The following is a 23611-nucleotide window of genomic DNA, read 5'->3' on the forward strand; positions in this document are numbered from 1 at the left end:
GGACAGAAAGAACCTGGTCCTAGAGAGCAACAGTGCACTGCTGACGTGAGTGTGAAAAAGGGAGCCCTTCCCATGAGTTTCCACTTAGCAGAGCTAAAACATTTTCTCAGAGTTTAAGCCAGTTTGAGTTGTTTTCTATTCCTTACAGCCAAAGGGATACTGCTATTTACAAAGTTTTAGAAATGTGTACTATTTTTTTTTTTTAAGATTTTATTTATTTATCAGAGAGAGAGAGACAGAGGCAGGCAGAGGGAGAAGCAGGCTCGTTTGTGGGGCTCGATCCCAGGACCCTGGGATCATGACCTGAGCCGAAGGCAGAGGCTTAACGACTGAGCCACCCAGGCATCCCGAAATGTGTACTATTTTTAAAAAAATAAGACAACTTTAAAATGAGATAACTTTAAAATGACATAAAAAATAAATAAAATAAAATGATGCGTGTGTGTGTGTGTGTGAGTGGTCACAATTTTGATCAAAAGGTATCTACATAAATATCCATAAGAAATGATGCCAAAAAATCATTAGCAATTATATCTAGCTGGGAGAATTATAAAAGGTATTTTTAGTTTCTTCCTTAAAGTTTCTCTGTATTTTTCAATAATGACCATGCATAATCGGAACCATAAATGCTATTTTGGAATCTTTGCCTTCAAAATAATTATCATTTAAAACTATTATAATGTATCAAAATGTAAGACCTGAATATTTTTTACCTCAAAATTCTACTTCTAGGAATTTATCCTAAGAAAATAATGAAATCTCTCCAAATACATATGTTCTTACATAGACAATATATGCAGCATTGTTTATATACAGTAAAAATGTCCATTTATAGAGGACTAATTAAATAGGTCACTGAACTTCCACACAGCAGAATCCTGTGCAGCCATTAAGTGTATTTGTAGGTAAGTAAAGATCTTCACGATCTACTATTAAGTAAAAAAAGGCCAGTTAAATAATACTATTAGTAAAATTATCTTTTTAATTAACGTGTAGAAAAGGGAACATATACTAAGATGTTAATAGTTCTCTCCAGGGAATAGGCTATTTTATTTTCACTTTTTGTACTTTTTTATATTTTTCTGAATTGGGGGAATAAGCATGTGTTATATTTATGATAAGAAAAGAAACTGGGGCGCCTGGGTGGCTCAGTCGTTAAGCGTCTGCCTTCGGCTCAGGTCATGGTCCCAGGGTCCTGAGATCGAGTCCCACATCAGGCTCCCTGCTCGGCGGGAAGCCTGCTTCTCCCTCTCCCACTCCCCCTGCTTGTGTTCCCTCTCTCGCTGTGTGTCTCTCTCTCTGTCAAATAAATAAATAAAATCTTTAAAAAAAAAATAAAATAAAAAATAAAAAAAAAAAGAAACTGAATGTTATAAAATTGGTTATATCTCTTTATATGTAAAGTAGGGCTAATTATCCCTACATCATAGAGTTTTGTAAAGAACAAAGAAAGCATAGAGCATAATGCCTGGAAGAGAGTAAGCATTAGTACAGGTGTCCGAAGAAAACTACAGCTCCTGACCTGCCAATTGTTTTTGTAAATAAAGCTTCATTGGAACACACGCACACACACACACACACACACAAAGAAAGATTAAAAAAAGTAAAGCTATTATATTTCTAAACTTCTCAATACAGGCGTTCGGTAGGATGCTCACTATTGTTACAAGGGGACTCTCTTAGCTATTGTTTGAAAAAATTTAAAAATCACACCCCTTTAATATCACTGGGCAATGAGTTGTCCTTAAGTTTTTAGGATATTTATCTGGAAATATATATTATTCAGTCTTCCAACAAGAATTTATAATTAAGTGTGTTTTCTAATACATTTGGATTTCATATTTATATATGATACCAATCCCTAGTCTCAAAATAGTGAATAATGAGCTATAATTCTTAGAAAAGTATTATGTCCGTTCAGGCACATCTTTCTTCATTGCATACTTGAGCTATCCTAATAAATGGTAAATGGAGTTAAGCAACAGCCATCCTCAAGCTCTCAGCTGTGTGCACAATCTAAACCAATGACATCAAAATACCTAATAAATTCTCAGTAGCTGACCCAACACCAAGTTTCAAATCATCTCTAAGTCAAGTATACACATTTCCATTTTAATGCCACTTACTGTCACTACAGTGAAAACTTGCACAACCTCCTCTCTCTGGGTTTGGCTGTCTTCGAAGACTTCACATCAACAAACATTAAAAATTAAAAGACAGCACTACTGACAAGCTTGACTCTGGCTATCCTTGTCTTACATCCTGGTTACTTCAAAAATGTCTTTTCCCGGGGCGCCTGGGTGGCTCAGTTGGTTAAGCGACTGCCTTCGGCTCAGGTCATGATCCTGGAGTCCCTGGATCGAGTCCCGCATCGGGCTCCCTGCTCGGCAGGGAGTCTGCTTCTCCCTCTGGCCCTCCCCCCTCTCATGTGCTCTCTGTCTCATTCTCTCTGTCAAATAAATAAATAAATAAAATCTTAAAAAAAAAAAAAAAAAAAAATGTCTTTTCCCGTGTCAGCAGGACAGCTTTCTATCAGTACATCACTTCTCTAAACTCCAGGTAAGCCCTGGAAACCATGTTCTATGGAACATTCCTTACTCCAGAAACAAACACTCTTTCCAACTTTGAATAATGCAAATTTTTTTGGATCATTCTATATTCAAGATTAGCCGGGGTATCATTCCTCTATTGGTCTCAGCTGATAAGAACTACATGTTTCAACCTCAAAATAGTATTCATACACATAAATGATAGCCATTCTCAATAAGCATTTAATAAAATCCACTATCTAATATCTTCTGAAATGAAGAACAATTTTAATCAAACTTTTCTTTAAAGGAGTCTAGAAAACGTTGATATGTCTGCTTTAAAGTATTACACTATGAACATAATTGACTACTTTCACCTAGGGGCTCTACTATTGCCCAATCAGCTTTATCTGCTTCCAACCATACAATGCAGAGTATACCCCTCACCTCTCTGCCCCCTGTCTGTTCTCCAAATATCCCCAATCCTGACTTTTTTTAAAGTAAACTCTTCGCCCAATGTGGAACTCAAACTAACGAGCCCAAGATCAAGAGTCCCATGCTCTACCAACTGAGCCAGCCAGGTGCCCCCAAAATATCTCCTATACTACTTCCTTTCTTCAAACTCACAGACACATTGGTTCACGTCCTACCTGATTTGTAAATGCATTCTGAACAGAAATAGGACATGGTAGAGCAACATACTACAGACTCGGGCTAGGATTAACCCTGGTCCCACTGCTAATCCACATGAAGAAACAAAACTGAATGCAAGTTGTTCATTTTCAATTCCTCTGCTTTTAAATTATTTCTGCTGTACTGAGTCTAGGCCCTTAAAATTTTTTCCCCACTAGATAATATTTTTCCACTTTGAGTTATCTTTGAAAAAGTAGAAATAAAAAGTGTAAAGAGCTTACAAAGCAGTTTTTGATGCGCAACTTCCATTTATAAATTCTAAAGAAAACATAATATCCACCTGAAACAAAATGTTTTTACCTTAACAGCAATCACTAGTGAAGTACTTACCTGGTGTCAAATCCTCGAACAATTGCGCCCATCGACTTGGCTGCACCTGCAGAAGCCAGCCCAGCAACACCACCACCAACTATCAGAATCTAGGGGAAAAGGCAGAACTGTGTGTTTTAAACAAAGTTCATTATCAACTGATTATGAAAAACCATCAGCTAAGAACTGTCAGCGAATGGTACACAGGGTGCCACACAGTTAATTCAATAAGACACCAGATGTGCTGGTGGTGAAAGCCCTCGGTAAATACACTGAGTGGAGAGGCGACACTTTCACGGAACCACCGTTTTTACAAATTTATCAAACACTTGCTGGCAAAGGCCCACAACCTTCACTAAAAACAGTCAGACAACCAGCATCTCTGTGTGGAAGCCACATACAGCCCGATGAGCACTACATATGTTAAAGATAACCAGGTCTTTTCCTGTGTATAAAAGTTACGTGTACTGAAATAAATTCCCAGTGTAGCATTCTAGCTAGCTCTCCCCGCTCAGATGTGAAGCTTTCTCTATGTTCATAAAATGTCAAAATACGTTTCAAAGATGGGTACAACTTTGGTGAAATATCCACTCTACCCTGTATTTTGAGCTCAAATGCTTCTGAAAGAACAGCAGGTGACCAACTATGTAATTTTGAACCAATATGAATGAACTGCACCACAGCAATACAATGAATCTCCCTAACCATGGAAGGGTCAGAGCCAAGAAAACCAAAGAATTCTTCAGAAACAAGAGTCTCCCCCGCCTTCCAAGAAACACAATAAGAGCAGTGTTGTCTCTAGCCTGGAATGGGCCTTCCAGAAAAAAAAGTCCTATTATACTTCCCAGTCAATTGAGGCAACTCCTTGTGGCTGTGTAAAAAGAAAAAGAAAAAAAAAAAAAGCCACCCACAGGAACAGTGAAGCTTATAAATCCCCACCTACCCATCATGTCCACATCTCCTTCTGCCTTTAATTAAGGGGCCAAGTCAACCCATGCTCCAGTGACCCATAAAGAGTGTTTTCGAGATCATATGAATTCATCTTGATGGTGATGGTTTGGGGCTGGAGGGTTACTCCACAGAAAAGGGGACAAAGGAGGACCAAGGAGGCTCTGGGCTCAAAGGCACCCACCCCACTCCACACTAGGAAAATGTGAAATAAGGGGCGCCTGGGTGGCTCAGTTGGTTAAGCGTCTGCCTTCAGCTCAGGCCATGATCCTGGAGTCCTGGGATCGAGCCCTGAGTCTGCGCCCCGCTCAGCGGGGAGTCTGCTTCTCCCTCTCTTCCCTGCTTGTGTTCTTTCTTGCTCGCTCGCTCGCTCTCAAATAAATAAAATCTTTTTTAAAAAGCAACAAAAAGAGAAAATGTGAAATAAAAATAAGTAAAAATCCCAGGACTAGAACCAAGTTATCCTGACCCAAGAAATAACAGCAACAACAAAAAAACCCATCATTTAAAAGACATAATCACACAATAATAAAGCTATGTAGATCTTACAACAGCAATTTACTCTTTCTGGGCAGCACGGGGTGAAGAAAAAGACACAGAAATTAAGGGTCACAGTCAAGTCCTGACTCGACTACCAGTCCTGGCTCTGGGTGACCTTAAGCAAGCTACTTAGTATCTGTAATAAAGCAGTCAAAAACCTTCCCAGGGGTGCCTGCGTGGCTCAGTTCGTTAAGCAACTCCCTTTGGCTCGGGTCATGATCCCAGGGTCCTGGGATTGAGCCCTGCATCGGGCTCCCTGCTCGGCCAGAAGCTTGCTTCTCCCTCTCCCACTCCCCCTGCTTGTGTTCCCTCTCACACTCTCTCTCTCTGTCAATTAAATAAATAAATAAAATCTTTAAAAAAAAAAAAAAAACACCTTCCCAGATGGCAGTTATATTAAATGATGGAATCCAAAGCACTGACTGCTAATTGGCACACCACAGACATAAACTCAAGAAACAGGGAAAGGCCGTGGGAAAGGAATGACCTTTAGGAATGTTCTTTATCTCCGGGGCTCCTGGTTGGCTCAGTTGGTCAAGTCTCTGACTCTTGATTTTGGCCCAGGTCACAATCTCACGGTCATGAGATCGAGCCCTGTGTCGGGCTCCACACTCAGCACGGAGTCTGCTTGAGATTCTCTCTCCCTCTGCCCCTCTCCTCGCTCACACTCTGAATAAATAAATAAATAAAATCTTAAGAAAAAAAAGGGATTTTCTTGATTTCCTGTCATTTAACCTGTTCCTTCGCTTAGCCTCCCCATCTCCTTTAAGGGCACTCATTGTGCACACAACTGTTCAAGCCAAAACAGGAAGGTCATCTTGAGGCTTCTCTTTGCACACGTTTCCACCTCCAATCCATTAGCAAGTACTCTTGGTGTCAACCCTCAAAGATCTCCCAAATCCATCCCCTTCTCCACATCTCTATTGCCACTCCCTTCCCAGGGCACTATTTCTGCAATCAATTCCGAACAGATCTTGCCTTCACTAGTCCCCCTACTAACCATTCTCCCACAGAACTTCCAGACGATTTTTTTAAATCCTCATGAGATAACAGTAAATATATATATATATATTAGTCTCTGTCCCCAGTTCCTGACACAGAACTCCTAGAACCCTTGTAATTTCCTAAGTGAGAAGAGCACTAGGAACATTTTTTGCCCTAATACCTGGTCTATGACCCCAGTTCATGACACAGAGTTTCTAAATCCCTTGGAATTTCGAGGGTGATAGCAGTATCTTTTGTTCTAACAAATTGACTCTTGGTAGGCTCCTGGATGGCAGCTGATCACCAGAAAGTCTGTGGATAGCCGCTGAGAATTTTCAGCCCCACCTCCCATTCTCCAGAGAAAGGAGAAGGGCTGGAAAAGGAGTTAGTGATCAGTGATGTCCATGTGATGAAACTTCCTTTTAAAACCCCAAAAGTACAGGGTTTGAAGAGCTTCCAGGCTGGTGAACACATGGAGGTGCAAGGAGAGAGGTGTGTCCAAGGAGGGCGTGGGAGCTCCTTGCCCCTTCCCAGATACCTTGCCTCAGGCATCTCTTCCATCTGGAAGTTCATCTACATCCATTATCATATCTTTCTATAACAAACTGTTAAACGGTAAGGAAACTATTTTCCTGAGTTCCATGAGCAGTTCTAGCAAATTAACTGAACCCAGGGAGGGGGTCATGGGAATCTCTGAATGATTTATAGTCTATCTGTCAGAAAAACAGGTAACAACTAGACTGGCAGTTGGCGTGCGAAGGGAGATGAGGGCATCTTGGGGGACTGAGCCCTTAACCTGTGGATCTCACACTATCTCTAGGGAGATGGTATTAGAATTAAGTTATAGGGCACCCTGCTGGTGTCACAGAGTTGCTTGGTGTGGAGAAACCCCCACACATTTGATGAGCAAAAGTGTCAGAAGTGTTCTATGTGAAAGTAGAGACACAGAAGCAAAAGTGGGTTTTTCCAAAACAATCCTGAATCAGGCATTTCCCTCATCTGTAAGAGAATCTGAGCAAGCCCAGTATCATCCAGCCCCCACCTACCCTTCCACCAACTCAAATCCCTCTCCACCTTGTTCACCACACTCCAGACCAATAGCCTTTATACTTTTCTTTTCCATCTCAATGCTTCATAGATGCTGTGCCCTTTGCCTGAAATCCTAAATACCTGGTTCCTTTCTCGCCATCCTTTAGGTCTAAGCTCAAATGTCGAAGGAGCCTTCCCATCACCCTAGCAAAAGCAGCTTGCCCCTCTGACTCACTATCACATCATTTCTTTTATGTTTAAAATTATATAATTCATTGTGTATTTATCGCCTCACTGTGGTCCCTACTAGAGTGTAAGTTTCATGTGGCAGGGATCTTGTTTCCTGGATTCCACAGCTCCCAGAACAGTGCCTGACATATGGTAAGCCATCAAATGATGGACTGTTAGCTCATTCTAGACAAGAACCCTCCATATTTACAGGAAACCCAAATAAAATATTATTCAATCTACATTGATAAGCCCCCCTAGTGTCTAATTCTTCAATACCAGAAAACTATTTCTAACACATGACCACAGTCCTGTAAACTGCAATTTAAATTCTCAGTAAAAAACTAACGATGTAATGTATGGTGATTAATATAACATAATAAAATAAATTCTCAGTAAAGACAGTCTCTTTTCTACCTTCTAAAGGCTGACTGATTCTCCTCTCTTTAAGCCTCTTGTCTTTTGTTTCACTTTTTATTGTATTTTTTTTAAAGATTTTATTTATTTATTTGTTTGAGAGAGAGAGAGGGAGAGCAGGAGGGAGAAGCAGGCTCCCCGCTGAGCAGGGAGCCCGACACGGAGCTCAATCCCAGGACCCTGGGATCATGACCTGAGCCGAGGACAGATGCTTAACTGACTGAGCCACCCAGGCACCCCTTGTTTCATTTTTTAATCTCTAATATATTCACAGCTTTCCTCTCAGTTTCCACATACTTCAGGAAAGAGTCTAACCAAAACTGAGTAGTTGGTTAGTGCATCAAAGCATTCAGCCAGTTTAAAAACAGCATTCAACTTCTGGCCACCATGAGTGCCGGACCTATTCTTATGATCCTGACAAAGAAGTCAAACAGAATCACTTCAGGGGCGCCTGGCTGGCTCAGTTAGGAAGAGCATGTGACTCTTGGTCTCTGAGTCATGAGTTCAAGCCCCACGTTGGCTGTAGAGATGATTTAAATAAATAAATAAACTCAAAAAAAAAAAAAAAGGCAATCACTTCACATATCACATCGCTGTTATTTTTGCTAAATTTCCTTGTTATGTATTCTGGCCTCCACTTAAACCACTTGCCATTTTCTTCACCTGGCCTGTTCTTAAGGCAGTATATCACTAGATTCCTCAAAGCTGCCAGTATCTTTTTTTTTTTCATTTTTTCTAGGAGATTGATGTCATATGAGTTCTCAGTTTGTATAACAAAGTACTTAAGAGCAGGAAGCACCAAGGAAACCTGCATCTACAGACATACTCTTCAGTCCTATTTCCTCTACCCAGACGATGTGCTTATATCGTCATTTAGTGGATGCAGTGTTGAAGGGTTACAATGTAATCTATTCTTTCACCTAACCATCGCCACTGCTCAACTGCTCCTCTCTGCCTTCAGTCTAGATTAAAAAAGCCACACGCTTTCCTTCTGCGAAGTACCCAGATTATGCCACCTCCCTTCCCTCCCCCCTCCTCCTAACCCATTTTTGAAAAAAAGTCAAAAACCTAAGACAATCTTTTCTATGAGTGAAATGTCACAACTGGGAAATCGAGAATTTGCTGAATGGTATCTTGAAGCTTTTTTAAAAATTAGTAATAAACACACTACCCCGAATGAGTTATCCAAAACCCCTTTAAGAATTCAAGTTAGTAAGTCAAAAACAGAAAAAAACTAGAACTTCCAGAAACGTCAAAATTCTTGTTTGTCAAGCAATTGTAAACAGCCTCGAGGCTCCACCGTGTATCTGTACACGCACAGGGTTATCAATGTGAAGTCAACACAGAACAAAACTTTTAAAATAACTATATTTTAGTACTACACATACCCTCACTTTTAATCAATTCATAATATGAAGAAACATTAAAAGTTTTACCTACCTTAGCTGGAGGAACTTTTCCAGCAGCTGTGATCTGACCAGTGAAAAACCGTCCGAAATGATTTGATGCTAGTACAACAGCTTTATAACTGAAAAAATAAATAAATATTTCCATAAAATGAAAGATCTTAGACTCATATATTATCCTAAGTCACCAATTAAACTTTTATTATTATTATGTTATATTAATCACCACACATTACATCATTAGTTTTTGATGTAGTGTTCCATGATTCATTGTTTGCATATAACACCCAGTGCTCCATGCAGAACGTGCCCTCTTTAATACCCACCAAGAGGCTAACTCATCTTCCCACCCACCCCCCCGCCAATTAAACTTTCTTTAATAGTCAAAGAATAATCGCTAACATTTTGTAGTACCCACTACGTGTCAAAAACCGTTCTTAGTGTCTCATGTAAACCTACTCCTTTAACCTCCATAACAATCCTGTGGAAAGGTACAGTTATTACCATCATTTTGTAGATGAGTAAACAGAGACAGAGAGATGCAGAGACTTGCTAGTCACTCGGCTCGCAAATGGCAGAACCAGAAGCCTAACCCTGTCATCCTGCCTCCAGAAGCACATTCTTACCCAGGACGCTCCCTGACCTCTTCACAACGAGTATTGCACAAGATCAGTTGGGGTAAAAAAATGCTAACAATGGTTTTCCTTGGGTGCTGGAATTACAGATACTTCAAACTTTCTGTTTTACTTCACTCTACTGTCCAAATGTTCTTAGATGATGATGTAGTATTTATATAACAGGGAAAAACCTCAAAATGAAAAAGAAATTAGATGTAGCTATATACTTGTACATAATAAAATTCCAACCTCAGAAAAACAATTCCTTTGACCACCAGTGGTTGAAAGCATGGGACTTTGAGGCAGAGTGCCCTCAGCACAGGTCCCAATTCTACCACTAACTAGCTTTGTGACCTTGGGTAATTTTCTATAATTCTCTAATGCTTGGTTTCCTCATCTATAGAGTGGGGGCAAAAAGAGCATCTGTCTCTTAGTGTTGTTACAAGGACTAAATGAAATAATGCAGGTAAAGCGCTTAGCACAAAGCCTGCCACAATAAATGCTTGGTAAATATTAGTGTTTCTGGCCAAAGAAACACTCTGTGCAACAAAAACTAGTAAAATATACCATCTTTCCTTACTAGGATTTTTTTTTAAAGATTTTATTTATTTATTTGACAGAGAGAGACACAGCGAGAGAGGGAATACAAGCAGGGGGAGTGGGAGAGGGAGAAGCAGGCTCCCTGCAGAGCAGGGAGCCCGATGCAGGACTCGATCCCAGGACCCTGGGATCATGACCTGAGCCGAAGGCGGTCGCTTAACCGACTGAGCCACCCAGGCGCCCTTTACTAGGATATTCTTAACATATTAGACTAAGTTGATTTTCAGATCATTTTATACCTAAAAGGCACTTCTGCACATTCTCACTTGTAACATACATATAATTAAAATTATAATGCAACTATGTAATAAGATCCACCTGCTAGCTGACAATAAAACCTTTCCCTGATCCTATTTTTTATAAAATAATATTTGATACAATAATGAATGCAAAAGCATAAAATGGTAACCACTATTACTTTAAGTTAAATCATATTACAGCAAGAAAACAATATTTTAGAGATTATGTTGTTAGTCTTACTTCTGAATCAAAGTGATAGAAATTTTCAAAAAGCAAACATAATAAAGATTCAAAGGCCACTGTAAGAAACTGGAGTATTTTAAAAGATTCAGTTGCTATACTGAAAAAATAACAAAAATGAGATGGATCACACAGGAAATGTATAAGAAAACGCTGACGGTGGGAAAAAGTGATAACAGTTTGCCCTTTTTTTGATGAGAGCAAAAAAGCTCAGAATGAACATCAATGAACTGGAAGGAGCATGTCTTCACTGTACCATGGTTATGTGTCTGAGTTAGATAATGATTTATCACATATTGTGTGGATAAGCATACTTGAAGATTCACCTCTAAGCCCTTTGCATATTATCAGCTCAGGACATAATACAGTAATTCTTTAAATTGTGCCCCATGGATCCCCAAATGTTCAAATTTCAGCCAGCTCTGGGGCCATTCCAGGTAGGGTAGAGAATAAACATGTTTCTGGACACCCCTCCATCCCTCGATTCAAGCAAGGCCACTCTGCTCTTACTGGATTTGTTTATATTGCCTCATAATATTTCATTTGCTCAAAAGATTCTACAGTTAAAAACCACTGATCTAGGGGTGCCTGGGTGGCTCAGTCGATTAAGCGACTGCCTTCGGCTCAGGTCATGATCCCAGGGTCCTGGGATCGAGTCCCACATCGGGCTCCCTGCTCCGCGGGGAGCCTGCTTCTCCCTCTCCCACTCCCTCTGCTTGTGTTCCCTCTCTCGCTGTGTCTCTCTCTGTCAAATAAATAAATAAAATCTTAAAAAAAAAAAAAAAAAACACTGATCTAGAGCCACTGACTTTGATAACCTTTCATATATATGCATTTCACAAGACAAAATCAACAACACTCTTAAAAGATTATATTGTACATCTTCTATAGAAAAATTTTAGTCCCATAATACATAATGTAACTTTTCTACAAACTAAATAATATGGCAAAAATTTTGTCCTTTGGTGTATACTTTATATCACAAAAAATGTCTTCCAAATCAACCATTTGCCATATTATAGTAAGGATAACAAAATGTGTTTTTAACTTGTCCATTTTGTTTTCTGCTTTTCTATCAAAAACAAACAGTTGAAACCCAAAGTAGAATCCATTTGCTCTATTGGCCTATTTGATATGCTACACCTAAGATATAAAACCTAAGAAAACCTTCATGAACATGAACCTCCAGTTCATGTGTCAGGCCGTAAAAGGCTTTATTCAAGTTAGGCTCTCTTTCAAGCACTATTTAACCATTTTCATCTGTTGGTGCCCCATTCATACTAGCAAATTGTCACTACCAATGGTTTTCATGCTTAAAATCTAATTCAACTAGTCTCTTAGAGGAGTTGATTTCATAAGCATCATCTATTTTCAGATTTCTCCCACTCTCTAGGCAGAGTCGGCAATACGCTGCACTCATACAGCTACTCCCACCCCTTCCCAGGGCAGCCACGATTACTCAGCCTGAGCCACATTCTTCTGAGCAGAATGCACCTTAGTCTCCTCTCAACAAAGCACTCCAACCAGTACCCTGGGAATGCGTGAGTGGCGGGCAAAGATAAGAGGACATAGTTAGCCCTCAGTTAGCAATATGGGGTTTGACACCAGATGAAACTTCCTCAAGTCCAGACATTTTCCCTATTCATTAAATATTTTATGAATTTACCTAAGCAAAACCTAATTAAAATGGTAAATGTTAATATATATATACGTTAGGTTGAACCATATGAAACTGCCAATATCCAACCATCTTTTACCTATAAAAACAGCAATTTATGTTAACTAAACTCACTGTGATAATCATTTCACAATATATTGATATATCAAATCATTATGTTTATACCTTAAACTTATACAATGTTATAAGTCAGTCATATCTCAATAAAACTTGAAAAAAACAGCCATTTCAACCTAATATATACATATATACACATATATCCACACATATACAGAAGAGAGTCTATTCCTCATACAAATAATTTCACAATCATTTGCTCTGGTGAAAGGAAATAAGGCTTCTACCTATGAAGACTAAAAAAGGATATAAAGCAGACTGCAATATGAAGAGTCATTTCCTATAACTGTGAAATAATAAAATGAGCCTTAAAAAATAAGCAAACTCTCGGGGCGCCTGTGTGGCTCAATTGGTTAAGCATCTGCCTTCGGCTCAGGTCATGATCCCGGGGTCCTGGAATCGAGCCCCGCATTCCGGGGGGGGGGTCTCTGCTCAGCAGGGGGCCTGCTTCTCCCTCTCCCTCTGTCTGCTGCTCTGCCTACCTGTGCTCTCTCTCTCTAAGTAAATATATAAAATCTTTAAAAAATAAAATAAAATAAAAAAATAAGCAAACTCTCAAAAAGCTGCAATCTCCAACAATTATTACGAGTAAAATCCCTGTAAGAGAGAAGAGCTATAATGAGCATGTTTCTAGAGTACCACTGTGCTTTTGTTCAACTCAGATGGAAAAGAATCAACATACCCAGCAATGTTGGCCATGGAGCTTAGCGCGTCATATCCCTGAGCAATTGTGACTCTTGGAACCTGGTCCATTGCCAAAACTGTAGTTTTTCTTTTAGAAAGTTTATTTAGCAAGTCTGGATTTTGGGCTGGGTAAATAAAGCTAATCAGTGTTCCCGATGTCTTTAAAAGGTCGGCTTCATGAACACCTAAAGTTGGATTAACCATGGGGGCTCGCACCTGAGGGAAAAAAGTCACGTCACTGATTAAAAATGTAAATATCTTAATCATATTTTTAAGTAAACAGGACAATTTAAATAATATGCAATGATTGAAATAACACTCCAGAAGTAATCTTTCAGCAATAAATTTCTGACTAAATTCCTAAACAAGGCAAGGAACACAAAGATCTTTGCCATCTGTCCCCTGATTGATGACCTACAAACTGTTCTGAGTACATTATTTACATATCTGAGCTTTTATTCTGGTAAGATTAAGAGATATTAGAATAAACGGGCAGGGAGTTTTTGTCGTGTGTTCAAAGATTCAATTCTTGCAAATTTTGGCAAGCACAAACATTTGGAGTGGCAAAAAGTTAAGAACATTTTAACCTAAACTCTCCATTGTCATATGTATAGATCTATGTCACCTTAAAATTCCAGCCGAATATTTCTAGATGAGCACAATTCAAACTAGTAGGCTTGCTGAATTGGGCTTAAGTAAAAAGCTATAATATAATTTTGTTCCAGGAAGAAGTATCAAATAAGTCAATGAACGCACACACCATATGTTTGAAAGTTTCAAATGTCCACATTTCGAAGCCAATTTTTTTTTAATCCCACATTTTAAAATGTGGCTTTTGTTTTGTTTTTTTAATTTCACTTGATCTTAGCCAAAAGGCCAAGAAGCGATGTTATTTTAATTTCTTACAGCCATTTTCAGGAACCTTAACGACTTCAATGTCTTTAAGGCTCGGAACATGGCTTTACTATCACCAGCTTTTCCTAAGTTCCTGCAGGCATTCAGGTAAGCAGATTCATTGGCTGGCTTTTAAAATGTGTTTTATATCCAAGTTTAAAAATCAATCTTCAATTAACATGTATCCTTTCATTAGCTCTTATTTCGCAATAGCGCTCTTAGGCAAGTAAGCCCAGAAAGCAATAGCTCAGGGACTTAAGTTTTAAAAGGAAACAGAAACACAAACACTGGGTCAATATTTTCATTCCACAGCATTTCATCTCAATTTACCTATGAGACACTTTATTTGTTACTCCCATGTCAGTTGCTGCTCTGGTGATTCATGTGATTTTATAATTAAGACTCTCTGGCAAGGTCTATTTTTCCTCAGTGAGAATCTATAATATAGATTTAGTAAAAATTAGAGGACAACTTTGAATTAATTCTACTGGCCCCTATCAAATCTCAGCTGAAACTGTTGGCATCTGAGTGATTTAAGTCAATAGGATGTCTCCCTCAATGTGCTTTCTGGATCCCTAGTTGCTCAAGATATTAACAGGCTTGACTCAGAAATTAGGTCCCAGAGCCAAGCAGTTTATTAATGCAAGTGTAAAGTTATATAAGTTTCTATATTGTAGGATTTCTCAGTGCTTTTAACATGCTCATATACACTGTGAATCTCTAATAGGAACACAAAGCATTTCCAAAACTTATGTGTACCCTACCAACCCTTTACTGCGGGACATCTCAAAAGTTTTTGATCCCTAGAGCATATATTGGAATGGATTATACTTATTTTTGTACCTAAGCTCTTTTACTATACTAAGTTATATCACCAAGTATCTGTAAACCTGAACGCTCTAAAAGCTTGAGTTGAATTACAACTTACCTACATACCATAAATTTTACTATTAACATCTATAGCAAAAAATTTTGTCTTCTGCAAAAATCACTAAAACCCTACCCAACTTATTCAGTAGAGTTTATGCAAAAAAAAAAAAAGGCAATTATGTGATTGATTCACCTTAGAAATTAATATACAAACACACACACACACACACACAAAGCTGGTATTTCCTGAAAAAGAAAGGAGCTTCTTTCAGGCTAATGATCAAGCTTCTACAAGCCCTATTTCCTTCCTTGTCTTGGTTGCAGAATGCTTAGGATTTAAGTTAATGCTCCCCTCTAGTAATTATCTCTGCTAGACTTGTGATGCAATCTCTTCCTTTCTCTATATGATTTTTCTTGCTTCAGATTTTACATCTAAAGTTCTTCAGCACATAGATTGCCATTGTATATTAAGACCTTTTATTAAAGTAGGTAAGGCTACTCTCCACTCAGGCCCCTCTTGCTTTCTCCAGGGCAGCCCTGCCCTCTCTAGAAATAGCAGTTATGTCAGATACATCACTCTTCCTTCTATGTATCAGAAGATCACAGCTACATCACTGTTCCTTCTATGTATCAGAAGATCACGGTATATTCAGTCCCAGGAGGAATTCCATGCCTTTTGTTCTATTCTAGTAGCACTTGAATACTCACCTGTAGGTATTTTGGATATATATGAACCAGGAAGTGCAAATTCTCCCTAGCCAATAAGAAGGGAATTTCCATATGACAAACGTAAAAAGGAAGATCACTTTCTCCCCTCATGGATAAACATGGATCACATTGCCTGATAAAAGTTCTATTGGAATATGAAGAATATTCACAACATACAAGCATTTCTCTAAGGAAAGACATTGTTTGAAAATATGAAGAGACATAACAACAGTTTAATTTTCCTATGAAAAGTTTTTTAAACGTCGGCATGCCATAAATGAGGGGGGAAAGGAATAATTACTTTGACCACCAAATCAGAAGCCAGCACTTCCTTCACCCCTTGGATCTGGGCACCTGCTGCTTTGTAGTGATCATCAGAAAACTTGGAAGCTTCACCAGCACCTGATTCCACGACAACACTGAAACCCTGCTTGACCAAGGCCTGAACCCCAGCAGGAGACAATGCCACCCGCTTCTCATTTTGGAAAATCTCCTTGGGGACACCAACAGTCAGTTGTTTATATGGAATTCCTACAAAGGCAAAAAAAAATTAGTAAAATACAACAACATAAAAACAAAAATAGGCAGTCTGTTCAAAATATACCACACATACAAGTTGCTGCTCAAAATAATATTCCTGCTTCATAATCATAATTGAGTTTTTTGATCGATCATGGGACATATTTTTGCCCACTCTCCTGAAAATTCCAAATATTTCATTTAACCAAATGGTTCTCTTCAAATCACATGACTAGATTAGTTTATCCTTAGGGGGAAAAAATGGGTTGTAAGAGATCATTCAACAAGCAAATTCCACTCTTCAAACTAACCCTCTGGGATTTATGGTCTCCTTGTCCTTACCTTTAAGGAAGACAGAAGTAATCTGCTGTTTTGAAGAACAAGCCTATACTAGACACTTTGGTGGCCTGCCACACTCAGGAGTTTCCTTCCTGGCAATTTGACCAATGCAATTCCTCATAGATTTCCAAGGTTGTATCCTGAGACCCTACATTCTTGGCCCCCACTGATTAGACCAGGGATCAACAGCTGGGTCAAAGATAATAGTCTACAGGCCAGACAACCTCTGGCGTGGCTTACACAGGAACTACCTGAGGACACTCTATGTTGGCCAGTGATGACCCAACCCATTCGGGTTCTTTTTCAGGGAGTCTGTGACCCACAGAAAAGGACAAGGGAGTAAATGGTACAGAAGCTATTTGTAAGCAACCATGAGGTAATCAAAGGGAGGTACACAGCCATAGTAGTAGAAACATCAGGAGGGAGATACAAAGAGGGAAGATGAGCCACAGCTATGACATTCAGAAGAACATTCCACTTTTCCAAGAAGTAAATGAAGAGTTTCCTGGGCTTCCGTACTTCCCAAGATCACATACAATAAACCCTCATCACAAAATATAGCCTGATGGGATCCTATTCCTTGCAACCCAAAAGAGCCTGCATGATATATATAAAGTATTTATAGATGGTTCTGAACAGCTTTAACTACAGTACATTAGTTTCTTCTGTTTTACTCAACATGAGGGCATAAATAGATTTTTTTAAATAAAGATCTGCTTTTATATGTTTTACTAAAGCTTAGGAAATCTACTCTAACAACCTAAACTCTAGATATACATAATAAAAAAATTAAATTATCTCCACAGAATAACAATAATCATTAAGTGAGTGAGGCCTCAGGGAAATGAAGTCAACCTAAAAATACCACCACTTGATCACAGTCTTAGACCCCATACTCGATAAACGGTAATAACTGATAGTAAACCAAAGGCAAACATACGCTGAATCTTACCCTCTACTTGAAGAAGAGGGAGGAAAATAATAGAAAGAGGGAAAATATTTTGGATTGATGTGCAAAGTTAAATAACATATACATTTCGGGTTTACTTATCTGACAATCTCAAATTACCTAGGCCCTATATACCATAAGCCAAGGAAGCTACCAAAGACAAATGAAGTCCCATCAAACAGATTTAGGAGCCAACCTGAAAGGGCATCCACTTGGCCAAATAGGAAACAATCTGAGCATGAAAGAGAATAATTAATTGCAATGTAATAAAACACATCCAAGTGAGTTAGTTATGATACTCAAAAATATTTTTTTAAAAGCTTCACTAGTCAACTAGTCTTTGGTCTCCCAAAGATATCCACATTCTAATCCTCAGAACCTGTGAATATGTTAGGATACACAGCAAAGGAGAATTAGGGGAGCAGATGGAATTAAGGTTGCTAATCAAATGACCCTGAAATAAGGAGATTATCCTGGATTATCTGGGTGGTCCCAATGCACTCACAAGGGTCCTTAACTGTGGAAAAAGAAGGCAGAAGAGTCAGAGTCAAATAGTAATGTGAAGATACTATGCTGCTGGCTATGAAGACGGAAGTGGGGGCCACGAGCCAAAGAACGCAAGCCAAAAGCTGGACAAGGTAAGGAAAAAGACCTCCCCTAAAGCCTCCAGAAGGAATACAGCCCCACCAATACCTTCATATAAACCTAGTGAGAGCCATTCCAGACTTTGGCCTCCAGGAGTGCAAGACAATAAATCTGTGTTGTATGAAACCCATATATTTGTGATCACGTTACAGCAGAAATAGAAAACTAATACTTAAGGGAACCAAGACATTATTACCAAAACTAGTAAATAATGGGACAGAATCAAGCATTTATCCCACCTTGGCACCACAACCTCAGGGTAACTAAATAATAGAGGGAAAGTTTCTCTTTACAGAAAAATTCTAGCTCATAAATGAAGATAAAATGATAGAGTATCACCATTTTAAAAACCCCCATAAAACCATGGATTTAGTTAATGATCATTAAACGTCTTTATAGCCTTTGAGTGAAACAGTGATGGGAGCTTCCTAATAGATGGATACCAACAACATCTAAACTCACTGATTAATCTTCTTGATGTAATGCAATAGATCATACACAGCACCACCTATGAAGTATTCTTACCAAAAAGAAAAAACAAACAAACAAATCTGAGTCTAATCAAGCCTCTAGATCTAGCTAAATGGTACAGAAAATACAAGGGACAGAGAAACTGGGTTTTAATAAGACCAAGGGAATTCAGTCAGCCAAACCTAGAATGTGAAATTCTGCAGGGCAACAACGACATTCTTCAACAAATAAATTAAAAAGAGAAAAAAGGAAACATAGAGATCAAAAGAAGGGATGTAGCAAGCAAATACAACATGTGGATCCTGTTTGGATCATTACTTGGATAAGGCAACCGTAAAAAAACACTTTTTTAAAATATGAATACTAACTGGATTACTTTTCATGCTTCTCAATGTGGTAATGAAATTGTGGTGTTATACATTTTAAATAGAATCATTATCTTTTAGATATAAAAAATGATTATCTAGGAAATAGTCAAGAGCCAGAAATTGAATAAACAAAAGTCTCCTGCATAGTCAATATAGAGATCTTGATGTCCAGCCTTTAGTCACAAGGACAATTCTCACGTCCTCAATGCAGTTACTTACTTCTATCTTATACACAATTTTATCACGCTTGGATCATCTGGCTTTCTAGAACACCTAAAATAAAAATCTGAAGATAAAGTTGAGGACTCTCAGGGGCAGGTACCTGGCCAACAGTCACTTGTCATGTGAGAACAAGAAAAGAGGCTGTGAATTCTATGAAAGACAGACATAAGAACTCAAAAAGCATAGCGGTGTCGGGATCCTGAATGCACAGAGTCCTACAAACGTAAAAAGAAGGGCATTATTCTATGTGGCAAAAACTTTAGGTTGCCCCCCACCAAATGTCCATCCTGTTCTTCCACCTTAGTTACAGAATGCCGATTTTAATGGAATATGTCGCCATCTAGAACAAAGGACCTCTTTTATGTCCAAGTCTCCCTTATAACCACATAATGGCCACCTATCTGAGTTTTGGCCCATGAGGTATAGACAGTCCTAGGAGGGTCTTTGTGCAAAGTGCATAAAGGGATCTCACTCAGCTTAGAAAGCCCTTATTTAGCTTCTCCTTTTGGCCTGCACACTAGAACAGAAGCATGGGGATCCTAGCAGGGAAGGCCTTGTAGGCTACCGAAAGACTTCAGCTCTTAACTCTGCATGGGCTAAGACACTGTGGCAAATTCTGAATAGAAAAGTACATGATCTTGCATTTTTAAAAGATGATGCTGTCATGTATAGAACAGACTGTAGCAGGAGCAGAGGCAGAAAGCATAGAGCACATTTAGAAGACGAGCACAACAGTCCCGTGACAGATGATGGTGGCCCCGTGACAGATGATGGTGGCATGGAACAGGAAGATAACAGCAGTGATGGTGAGAAGAACAGACTCCGGATACAAGGTAGGGCTGAACCGTACCTACTGTGAAGATCTAGGAAGACTCCAAGGTTTCTGACCTAAGCAACTGAGATGAAGTTGCCATTCACTAAATCAAGAAGCACTACTTCAGATTAATTCATATACTTAGTTGCTAATTCTTGAGCAGAGATGAGCCATGTATGTTACAATTCCTCCATACAGACAAGGAAAGAGGAAGAGCTGCTGGGAGAAATGGTTACTCTGAGCAATAGTTTCCTGGGTACAACTCAACTGGTTTATCATTTCTCTTTTTCTCTCTTTTTCTATTTTCTTCTCTTCTCTATTAGCACTGACAATCAGGAACTTCTATACATGGAAAATATTTTTAAAAAGCACTCCTTAGGGTTCTTTTTTTAATGCAAAATGATGACTCACAAACACCAGGCTGTAACACTGCATGACTTTTCCTTTTATCAATCATCAGGAGATCTGTTAGCTCCTACGACTTGAAGGTTTGACTTACATCCATTGACGTGAGACTTTACCTGGTTTTACAGGAGCTTTACACCAAAGAGCCTGATGAGTATGAAATGTTCGTAAAAAATCCTTCTTCCCAGGTATAACCTTACAGGACCCCAAATTGCTAAGTAAAGGACACGAACAGCCAGTCACCACGGTTTTCAGTAGATTCGCCATGTTTGTATGAGCTCCCAACTTTCTGAATCCCAAATTTCCTTGAGGGTAAATCACTAAAACGAAAGAAAATAAAGTATTTATGTGCTAAGAAAAACATACTTTGTCATTTGAACATCAAAAACATTTTTTAAAAATACTAATTCAAAGAGCTTGTAATATAAAGTTTTATGTGGACATCTACAATGAATTTATTTGCCAAGCCCTTTACTTACAGAAGATGCTTCAAAACTTTGTTTCCGACTCAGATATGTAAAACTTGAAATCCATTTTCCCACTTAAATTGTGGTTATAAACCCACTATTCAATTCTAAGCCTTGATCACCTAAGTCTAATTGATCCTTAATGTAGCTAGAAAGCTGAAAAAGAAAATTGCTATAGAGTCCAATCACATCTTACATGAAAGTTGTCTTCTAAATCTGCACATACAGCAAAAATTGCATAGTTATCCTTGAATTTCCCTTCAATTGTCTATAAAACCGTATAGTAGCAAGCTATTTAGCCACCATGTACAGAAAACACTGGCAACCCATTCAGTGCAGCAAGATGCTTATCCTGTAAGACCCCCGAATTGAGACTGAGTGAACATGAGATGCATGTTTGCTAAGTGCACATCTCAAAAAATTAAACATGTGTGAGATATGACACCAATTTTAAAAAAGAAAGAAAAATGCCATTATCACATAAGTTTGCGCTTGTAGGTGTGGGTGTAACTAGGAACTCTTCCATCAGTGGTTCTCACAAGTGGCTACTTCTTTACCAGCTCTAACTGGGCCGGATGAAGTGTCACTGACCTTTGTTATTATTGACCTAAGCTTCAGTGGTTACCTCCACTGCTCTGCATGGCAGATCCCCAGGGCTGCACTGAAGGCACGCCCACCATTCCCTTGATTCCCAATGTTCCCCCATCCTTCTTTTCTTTCCTTCAAAATCAGGAAGAAGATCTGGAATTCTATCAGTCAAGCTCAGCTAACTCCACCAACTGCTTTAAGCTCTGCCCCATCGTGTGGGCCCTGTTGGGGTCCAGCACCCAATCCCAGCAGACTCCATAAACATTCTTCCAGCGTCCAGAGGAAGAGGGGTCTATCTTACTCAGAACTGCTGTTACAACTCCCTGAAGCAACTTCTTACAAATACCAGAAAGCCACACTGGGAATGGAAATCCTTAATCCAGATGGTGCTTATTCTTAAAATGCCCTTTAATTCAACAAACACGTATAGAGGGCTGAGTCAGAGGCACAGCCGTTAGAAGCATCTGTAGAATCAAACTGGAATAGGTGACACACTTTGAGATAAGAAAAGTCAACAAGTAATAACACTACAAAGCAGAGTAAGGCAAGTCCAAAGTTCTTTGAGGGATCAAAGAAGGAGATTATGTATTCCTACAGGGCTCAGAAAAAAGAAAAGAAACACATTTGAGATGGAGAGCGTAATGTGAAAAAAGCTAAAGAAGCGGAAGCATGCAAGATGGGTTCAGGCATGCAATCAGAAATGTATCTGAACAATGTTTTGCACTTGAATAGGTTTTATATTTTCAGTGTTTCCACATGTCATTTCATTTCAATCCCAAGCATTCCTGAGTCCCATAAATATTCTCCTCATTTATTCATGGGTCACTTCTAGGGTTAGTCATGGCTGAGAATGGAGAGCAACAGTTTGAAATCCAGCCCCGAATTCAAAACATTCACAGAATCTATGCCAAGAACAAGGGAGAAACAGAGATATATAAAAGATACAAAGATATAAAAAATTCTTGCCTTGAGGGAGATTTGTCCTACCATTACCAATGACCTAGTCTTTTTTTTTTTTAAGATTATTATTTATTTGACACACACAGAAAGAGAGAGAACAAGCGGGGGGGAGTGGCAAGCAGAGGGAGAGGGAGAAGCAGGCTCCCCACTGAGCATGGAGCCCGATGTGGGGCTCGATCCCAGGACCCTGGGATCATGACCTGAGCCGAAGGCAGACGCTTAACCGACTGAGCCACCCAGGCACCCCGACCAATGACCTAGTCTTATCCCAACCTCCCCACTTACCCTAGTTTCTCTTCTTGGATCATCCCACCTCCCCAACAACCACCATTCTCGTGGGGCTGATGAGGTTTACCCAGACCTCATCAGGGAAAGAACAAAGCTAGCTATAAGAGAGCCTCTGTGTTGTCTAAGTCTGCCGCTCACTCCCTGAATCTCTCTGCATCTCAGTCTGCTCATCTATAAAAGCATAGGAAAGCTCGTTTGTTAGACCCCATTAGGCTCTAAAACTTTTATGAGATTTTACAGTGCTTTAAAGCTGAAGTCCTATTTCATAAAATCTGGAAAAACTGTCCTGCCTACTTAGAAAATGGGAATTTGATGTTGAATAGATCCCTGGCATCAAGCATCAGTTAAGGCCAAGGCCTTCAGAGGCCGATCTTGCCAAAAAATTCCACTTACTTCAAGTTATGAACATACAGGACAGTGATCAGAAAGTAGTTTATTGGCAAGAATGGTCCCTACCACTAAGCCTAAATCAAATACAAATGACCCTGAAAGATATTGGGAGAATATTTGAAACCGTGTTATCACAGACAGGTACTTGTTTATATCAAACATAGAATACTAGCCTAATTGTCACATCTGTCCCTCTCTTCACTTAAAAAGCCCTCTATTTTATTATCCATGTGTTTCTATGACTTTGAAGCAATGGGGGAAAGCTTTATAACTCAAAATTGAAAAAAAAATAATTAGTATATCATTGATACAGCACTGTAATGTAAGTTATTCGGATAACTTTCTCCCCAGTAGGTACTAAAATTCTTGAGGGCAGGGAGAGAGGGCAGCCTAGAGGCTAACAAGGTGACCTGTGGGTTGTAAGCCCCCATTCTGTAATTTATTAGCTGTGTCCTT

At 39.1% G+C, this 23611-nt stretch overlaps 1 protein-coding gene and 1 non-coding gene across 2 annotated transcripts in view; both read right to left on the reverse strand.

The window, feature by feature from the left end:
* Positions 1-23611, reverse strand: part of NNT (nicotinamide nucleotide transhydrogenase) — an 89828-nt gene that overhangs the window by 65387 nt on the left and 830 nt on the right. The window contains exons 2-6 of the mRNA XM_044916925.1: positions 20579-20782; positions 16032-16261; positions 13257-13474; positions 9117-9204; positions 3552-3640 (exon numbers count right to left, since the gene is read on the reverse strand). Coding sequence (XP_044772860.1) covers positions 3552-3640; positions 9117-9204; positions 13257-13474; positions 16032-16261; positions 20579-20729 — 776 coding nt within the window. The 5' untranslated portion in view covers positions 20730-20782. The remainder of the gene's footprint in view (positions 1-3551; positions 3641-9116; positions 9205-13256; positions 13475-16031; positions 16262-20578; positions 20783-23611) is intronic.
* Positions 14159-14284, reverse strand: LOC123325437. The gene has a single exon (XR_006540441.1). It is a non-coding gene; the product is annotated as a small nucleolar RNA SNORA33 (small nucleolar RNA).

The sequence above is a fragment of the Neomonachus schauinslandi genome, chromosome 7 (genome assembly GCF_002201575.2).
Source record: "Neomonachus schauinslandi chromosome 7, ASM220157v2, whole genome shotgun sequence".
Taxonomy (NCBI): domain Eukaryota; kingdom Metazoa; phylum Chordata; class Mammalia; order Carnivora; family Phocidae; genus Neomonachus; species Neomonachus schauinslandi.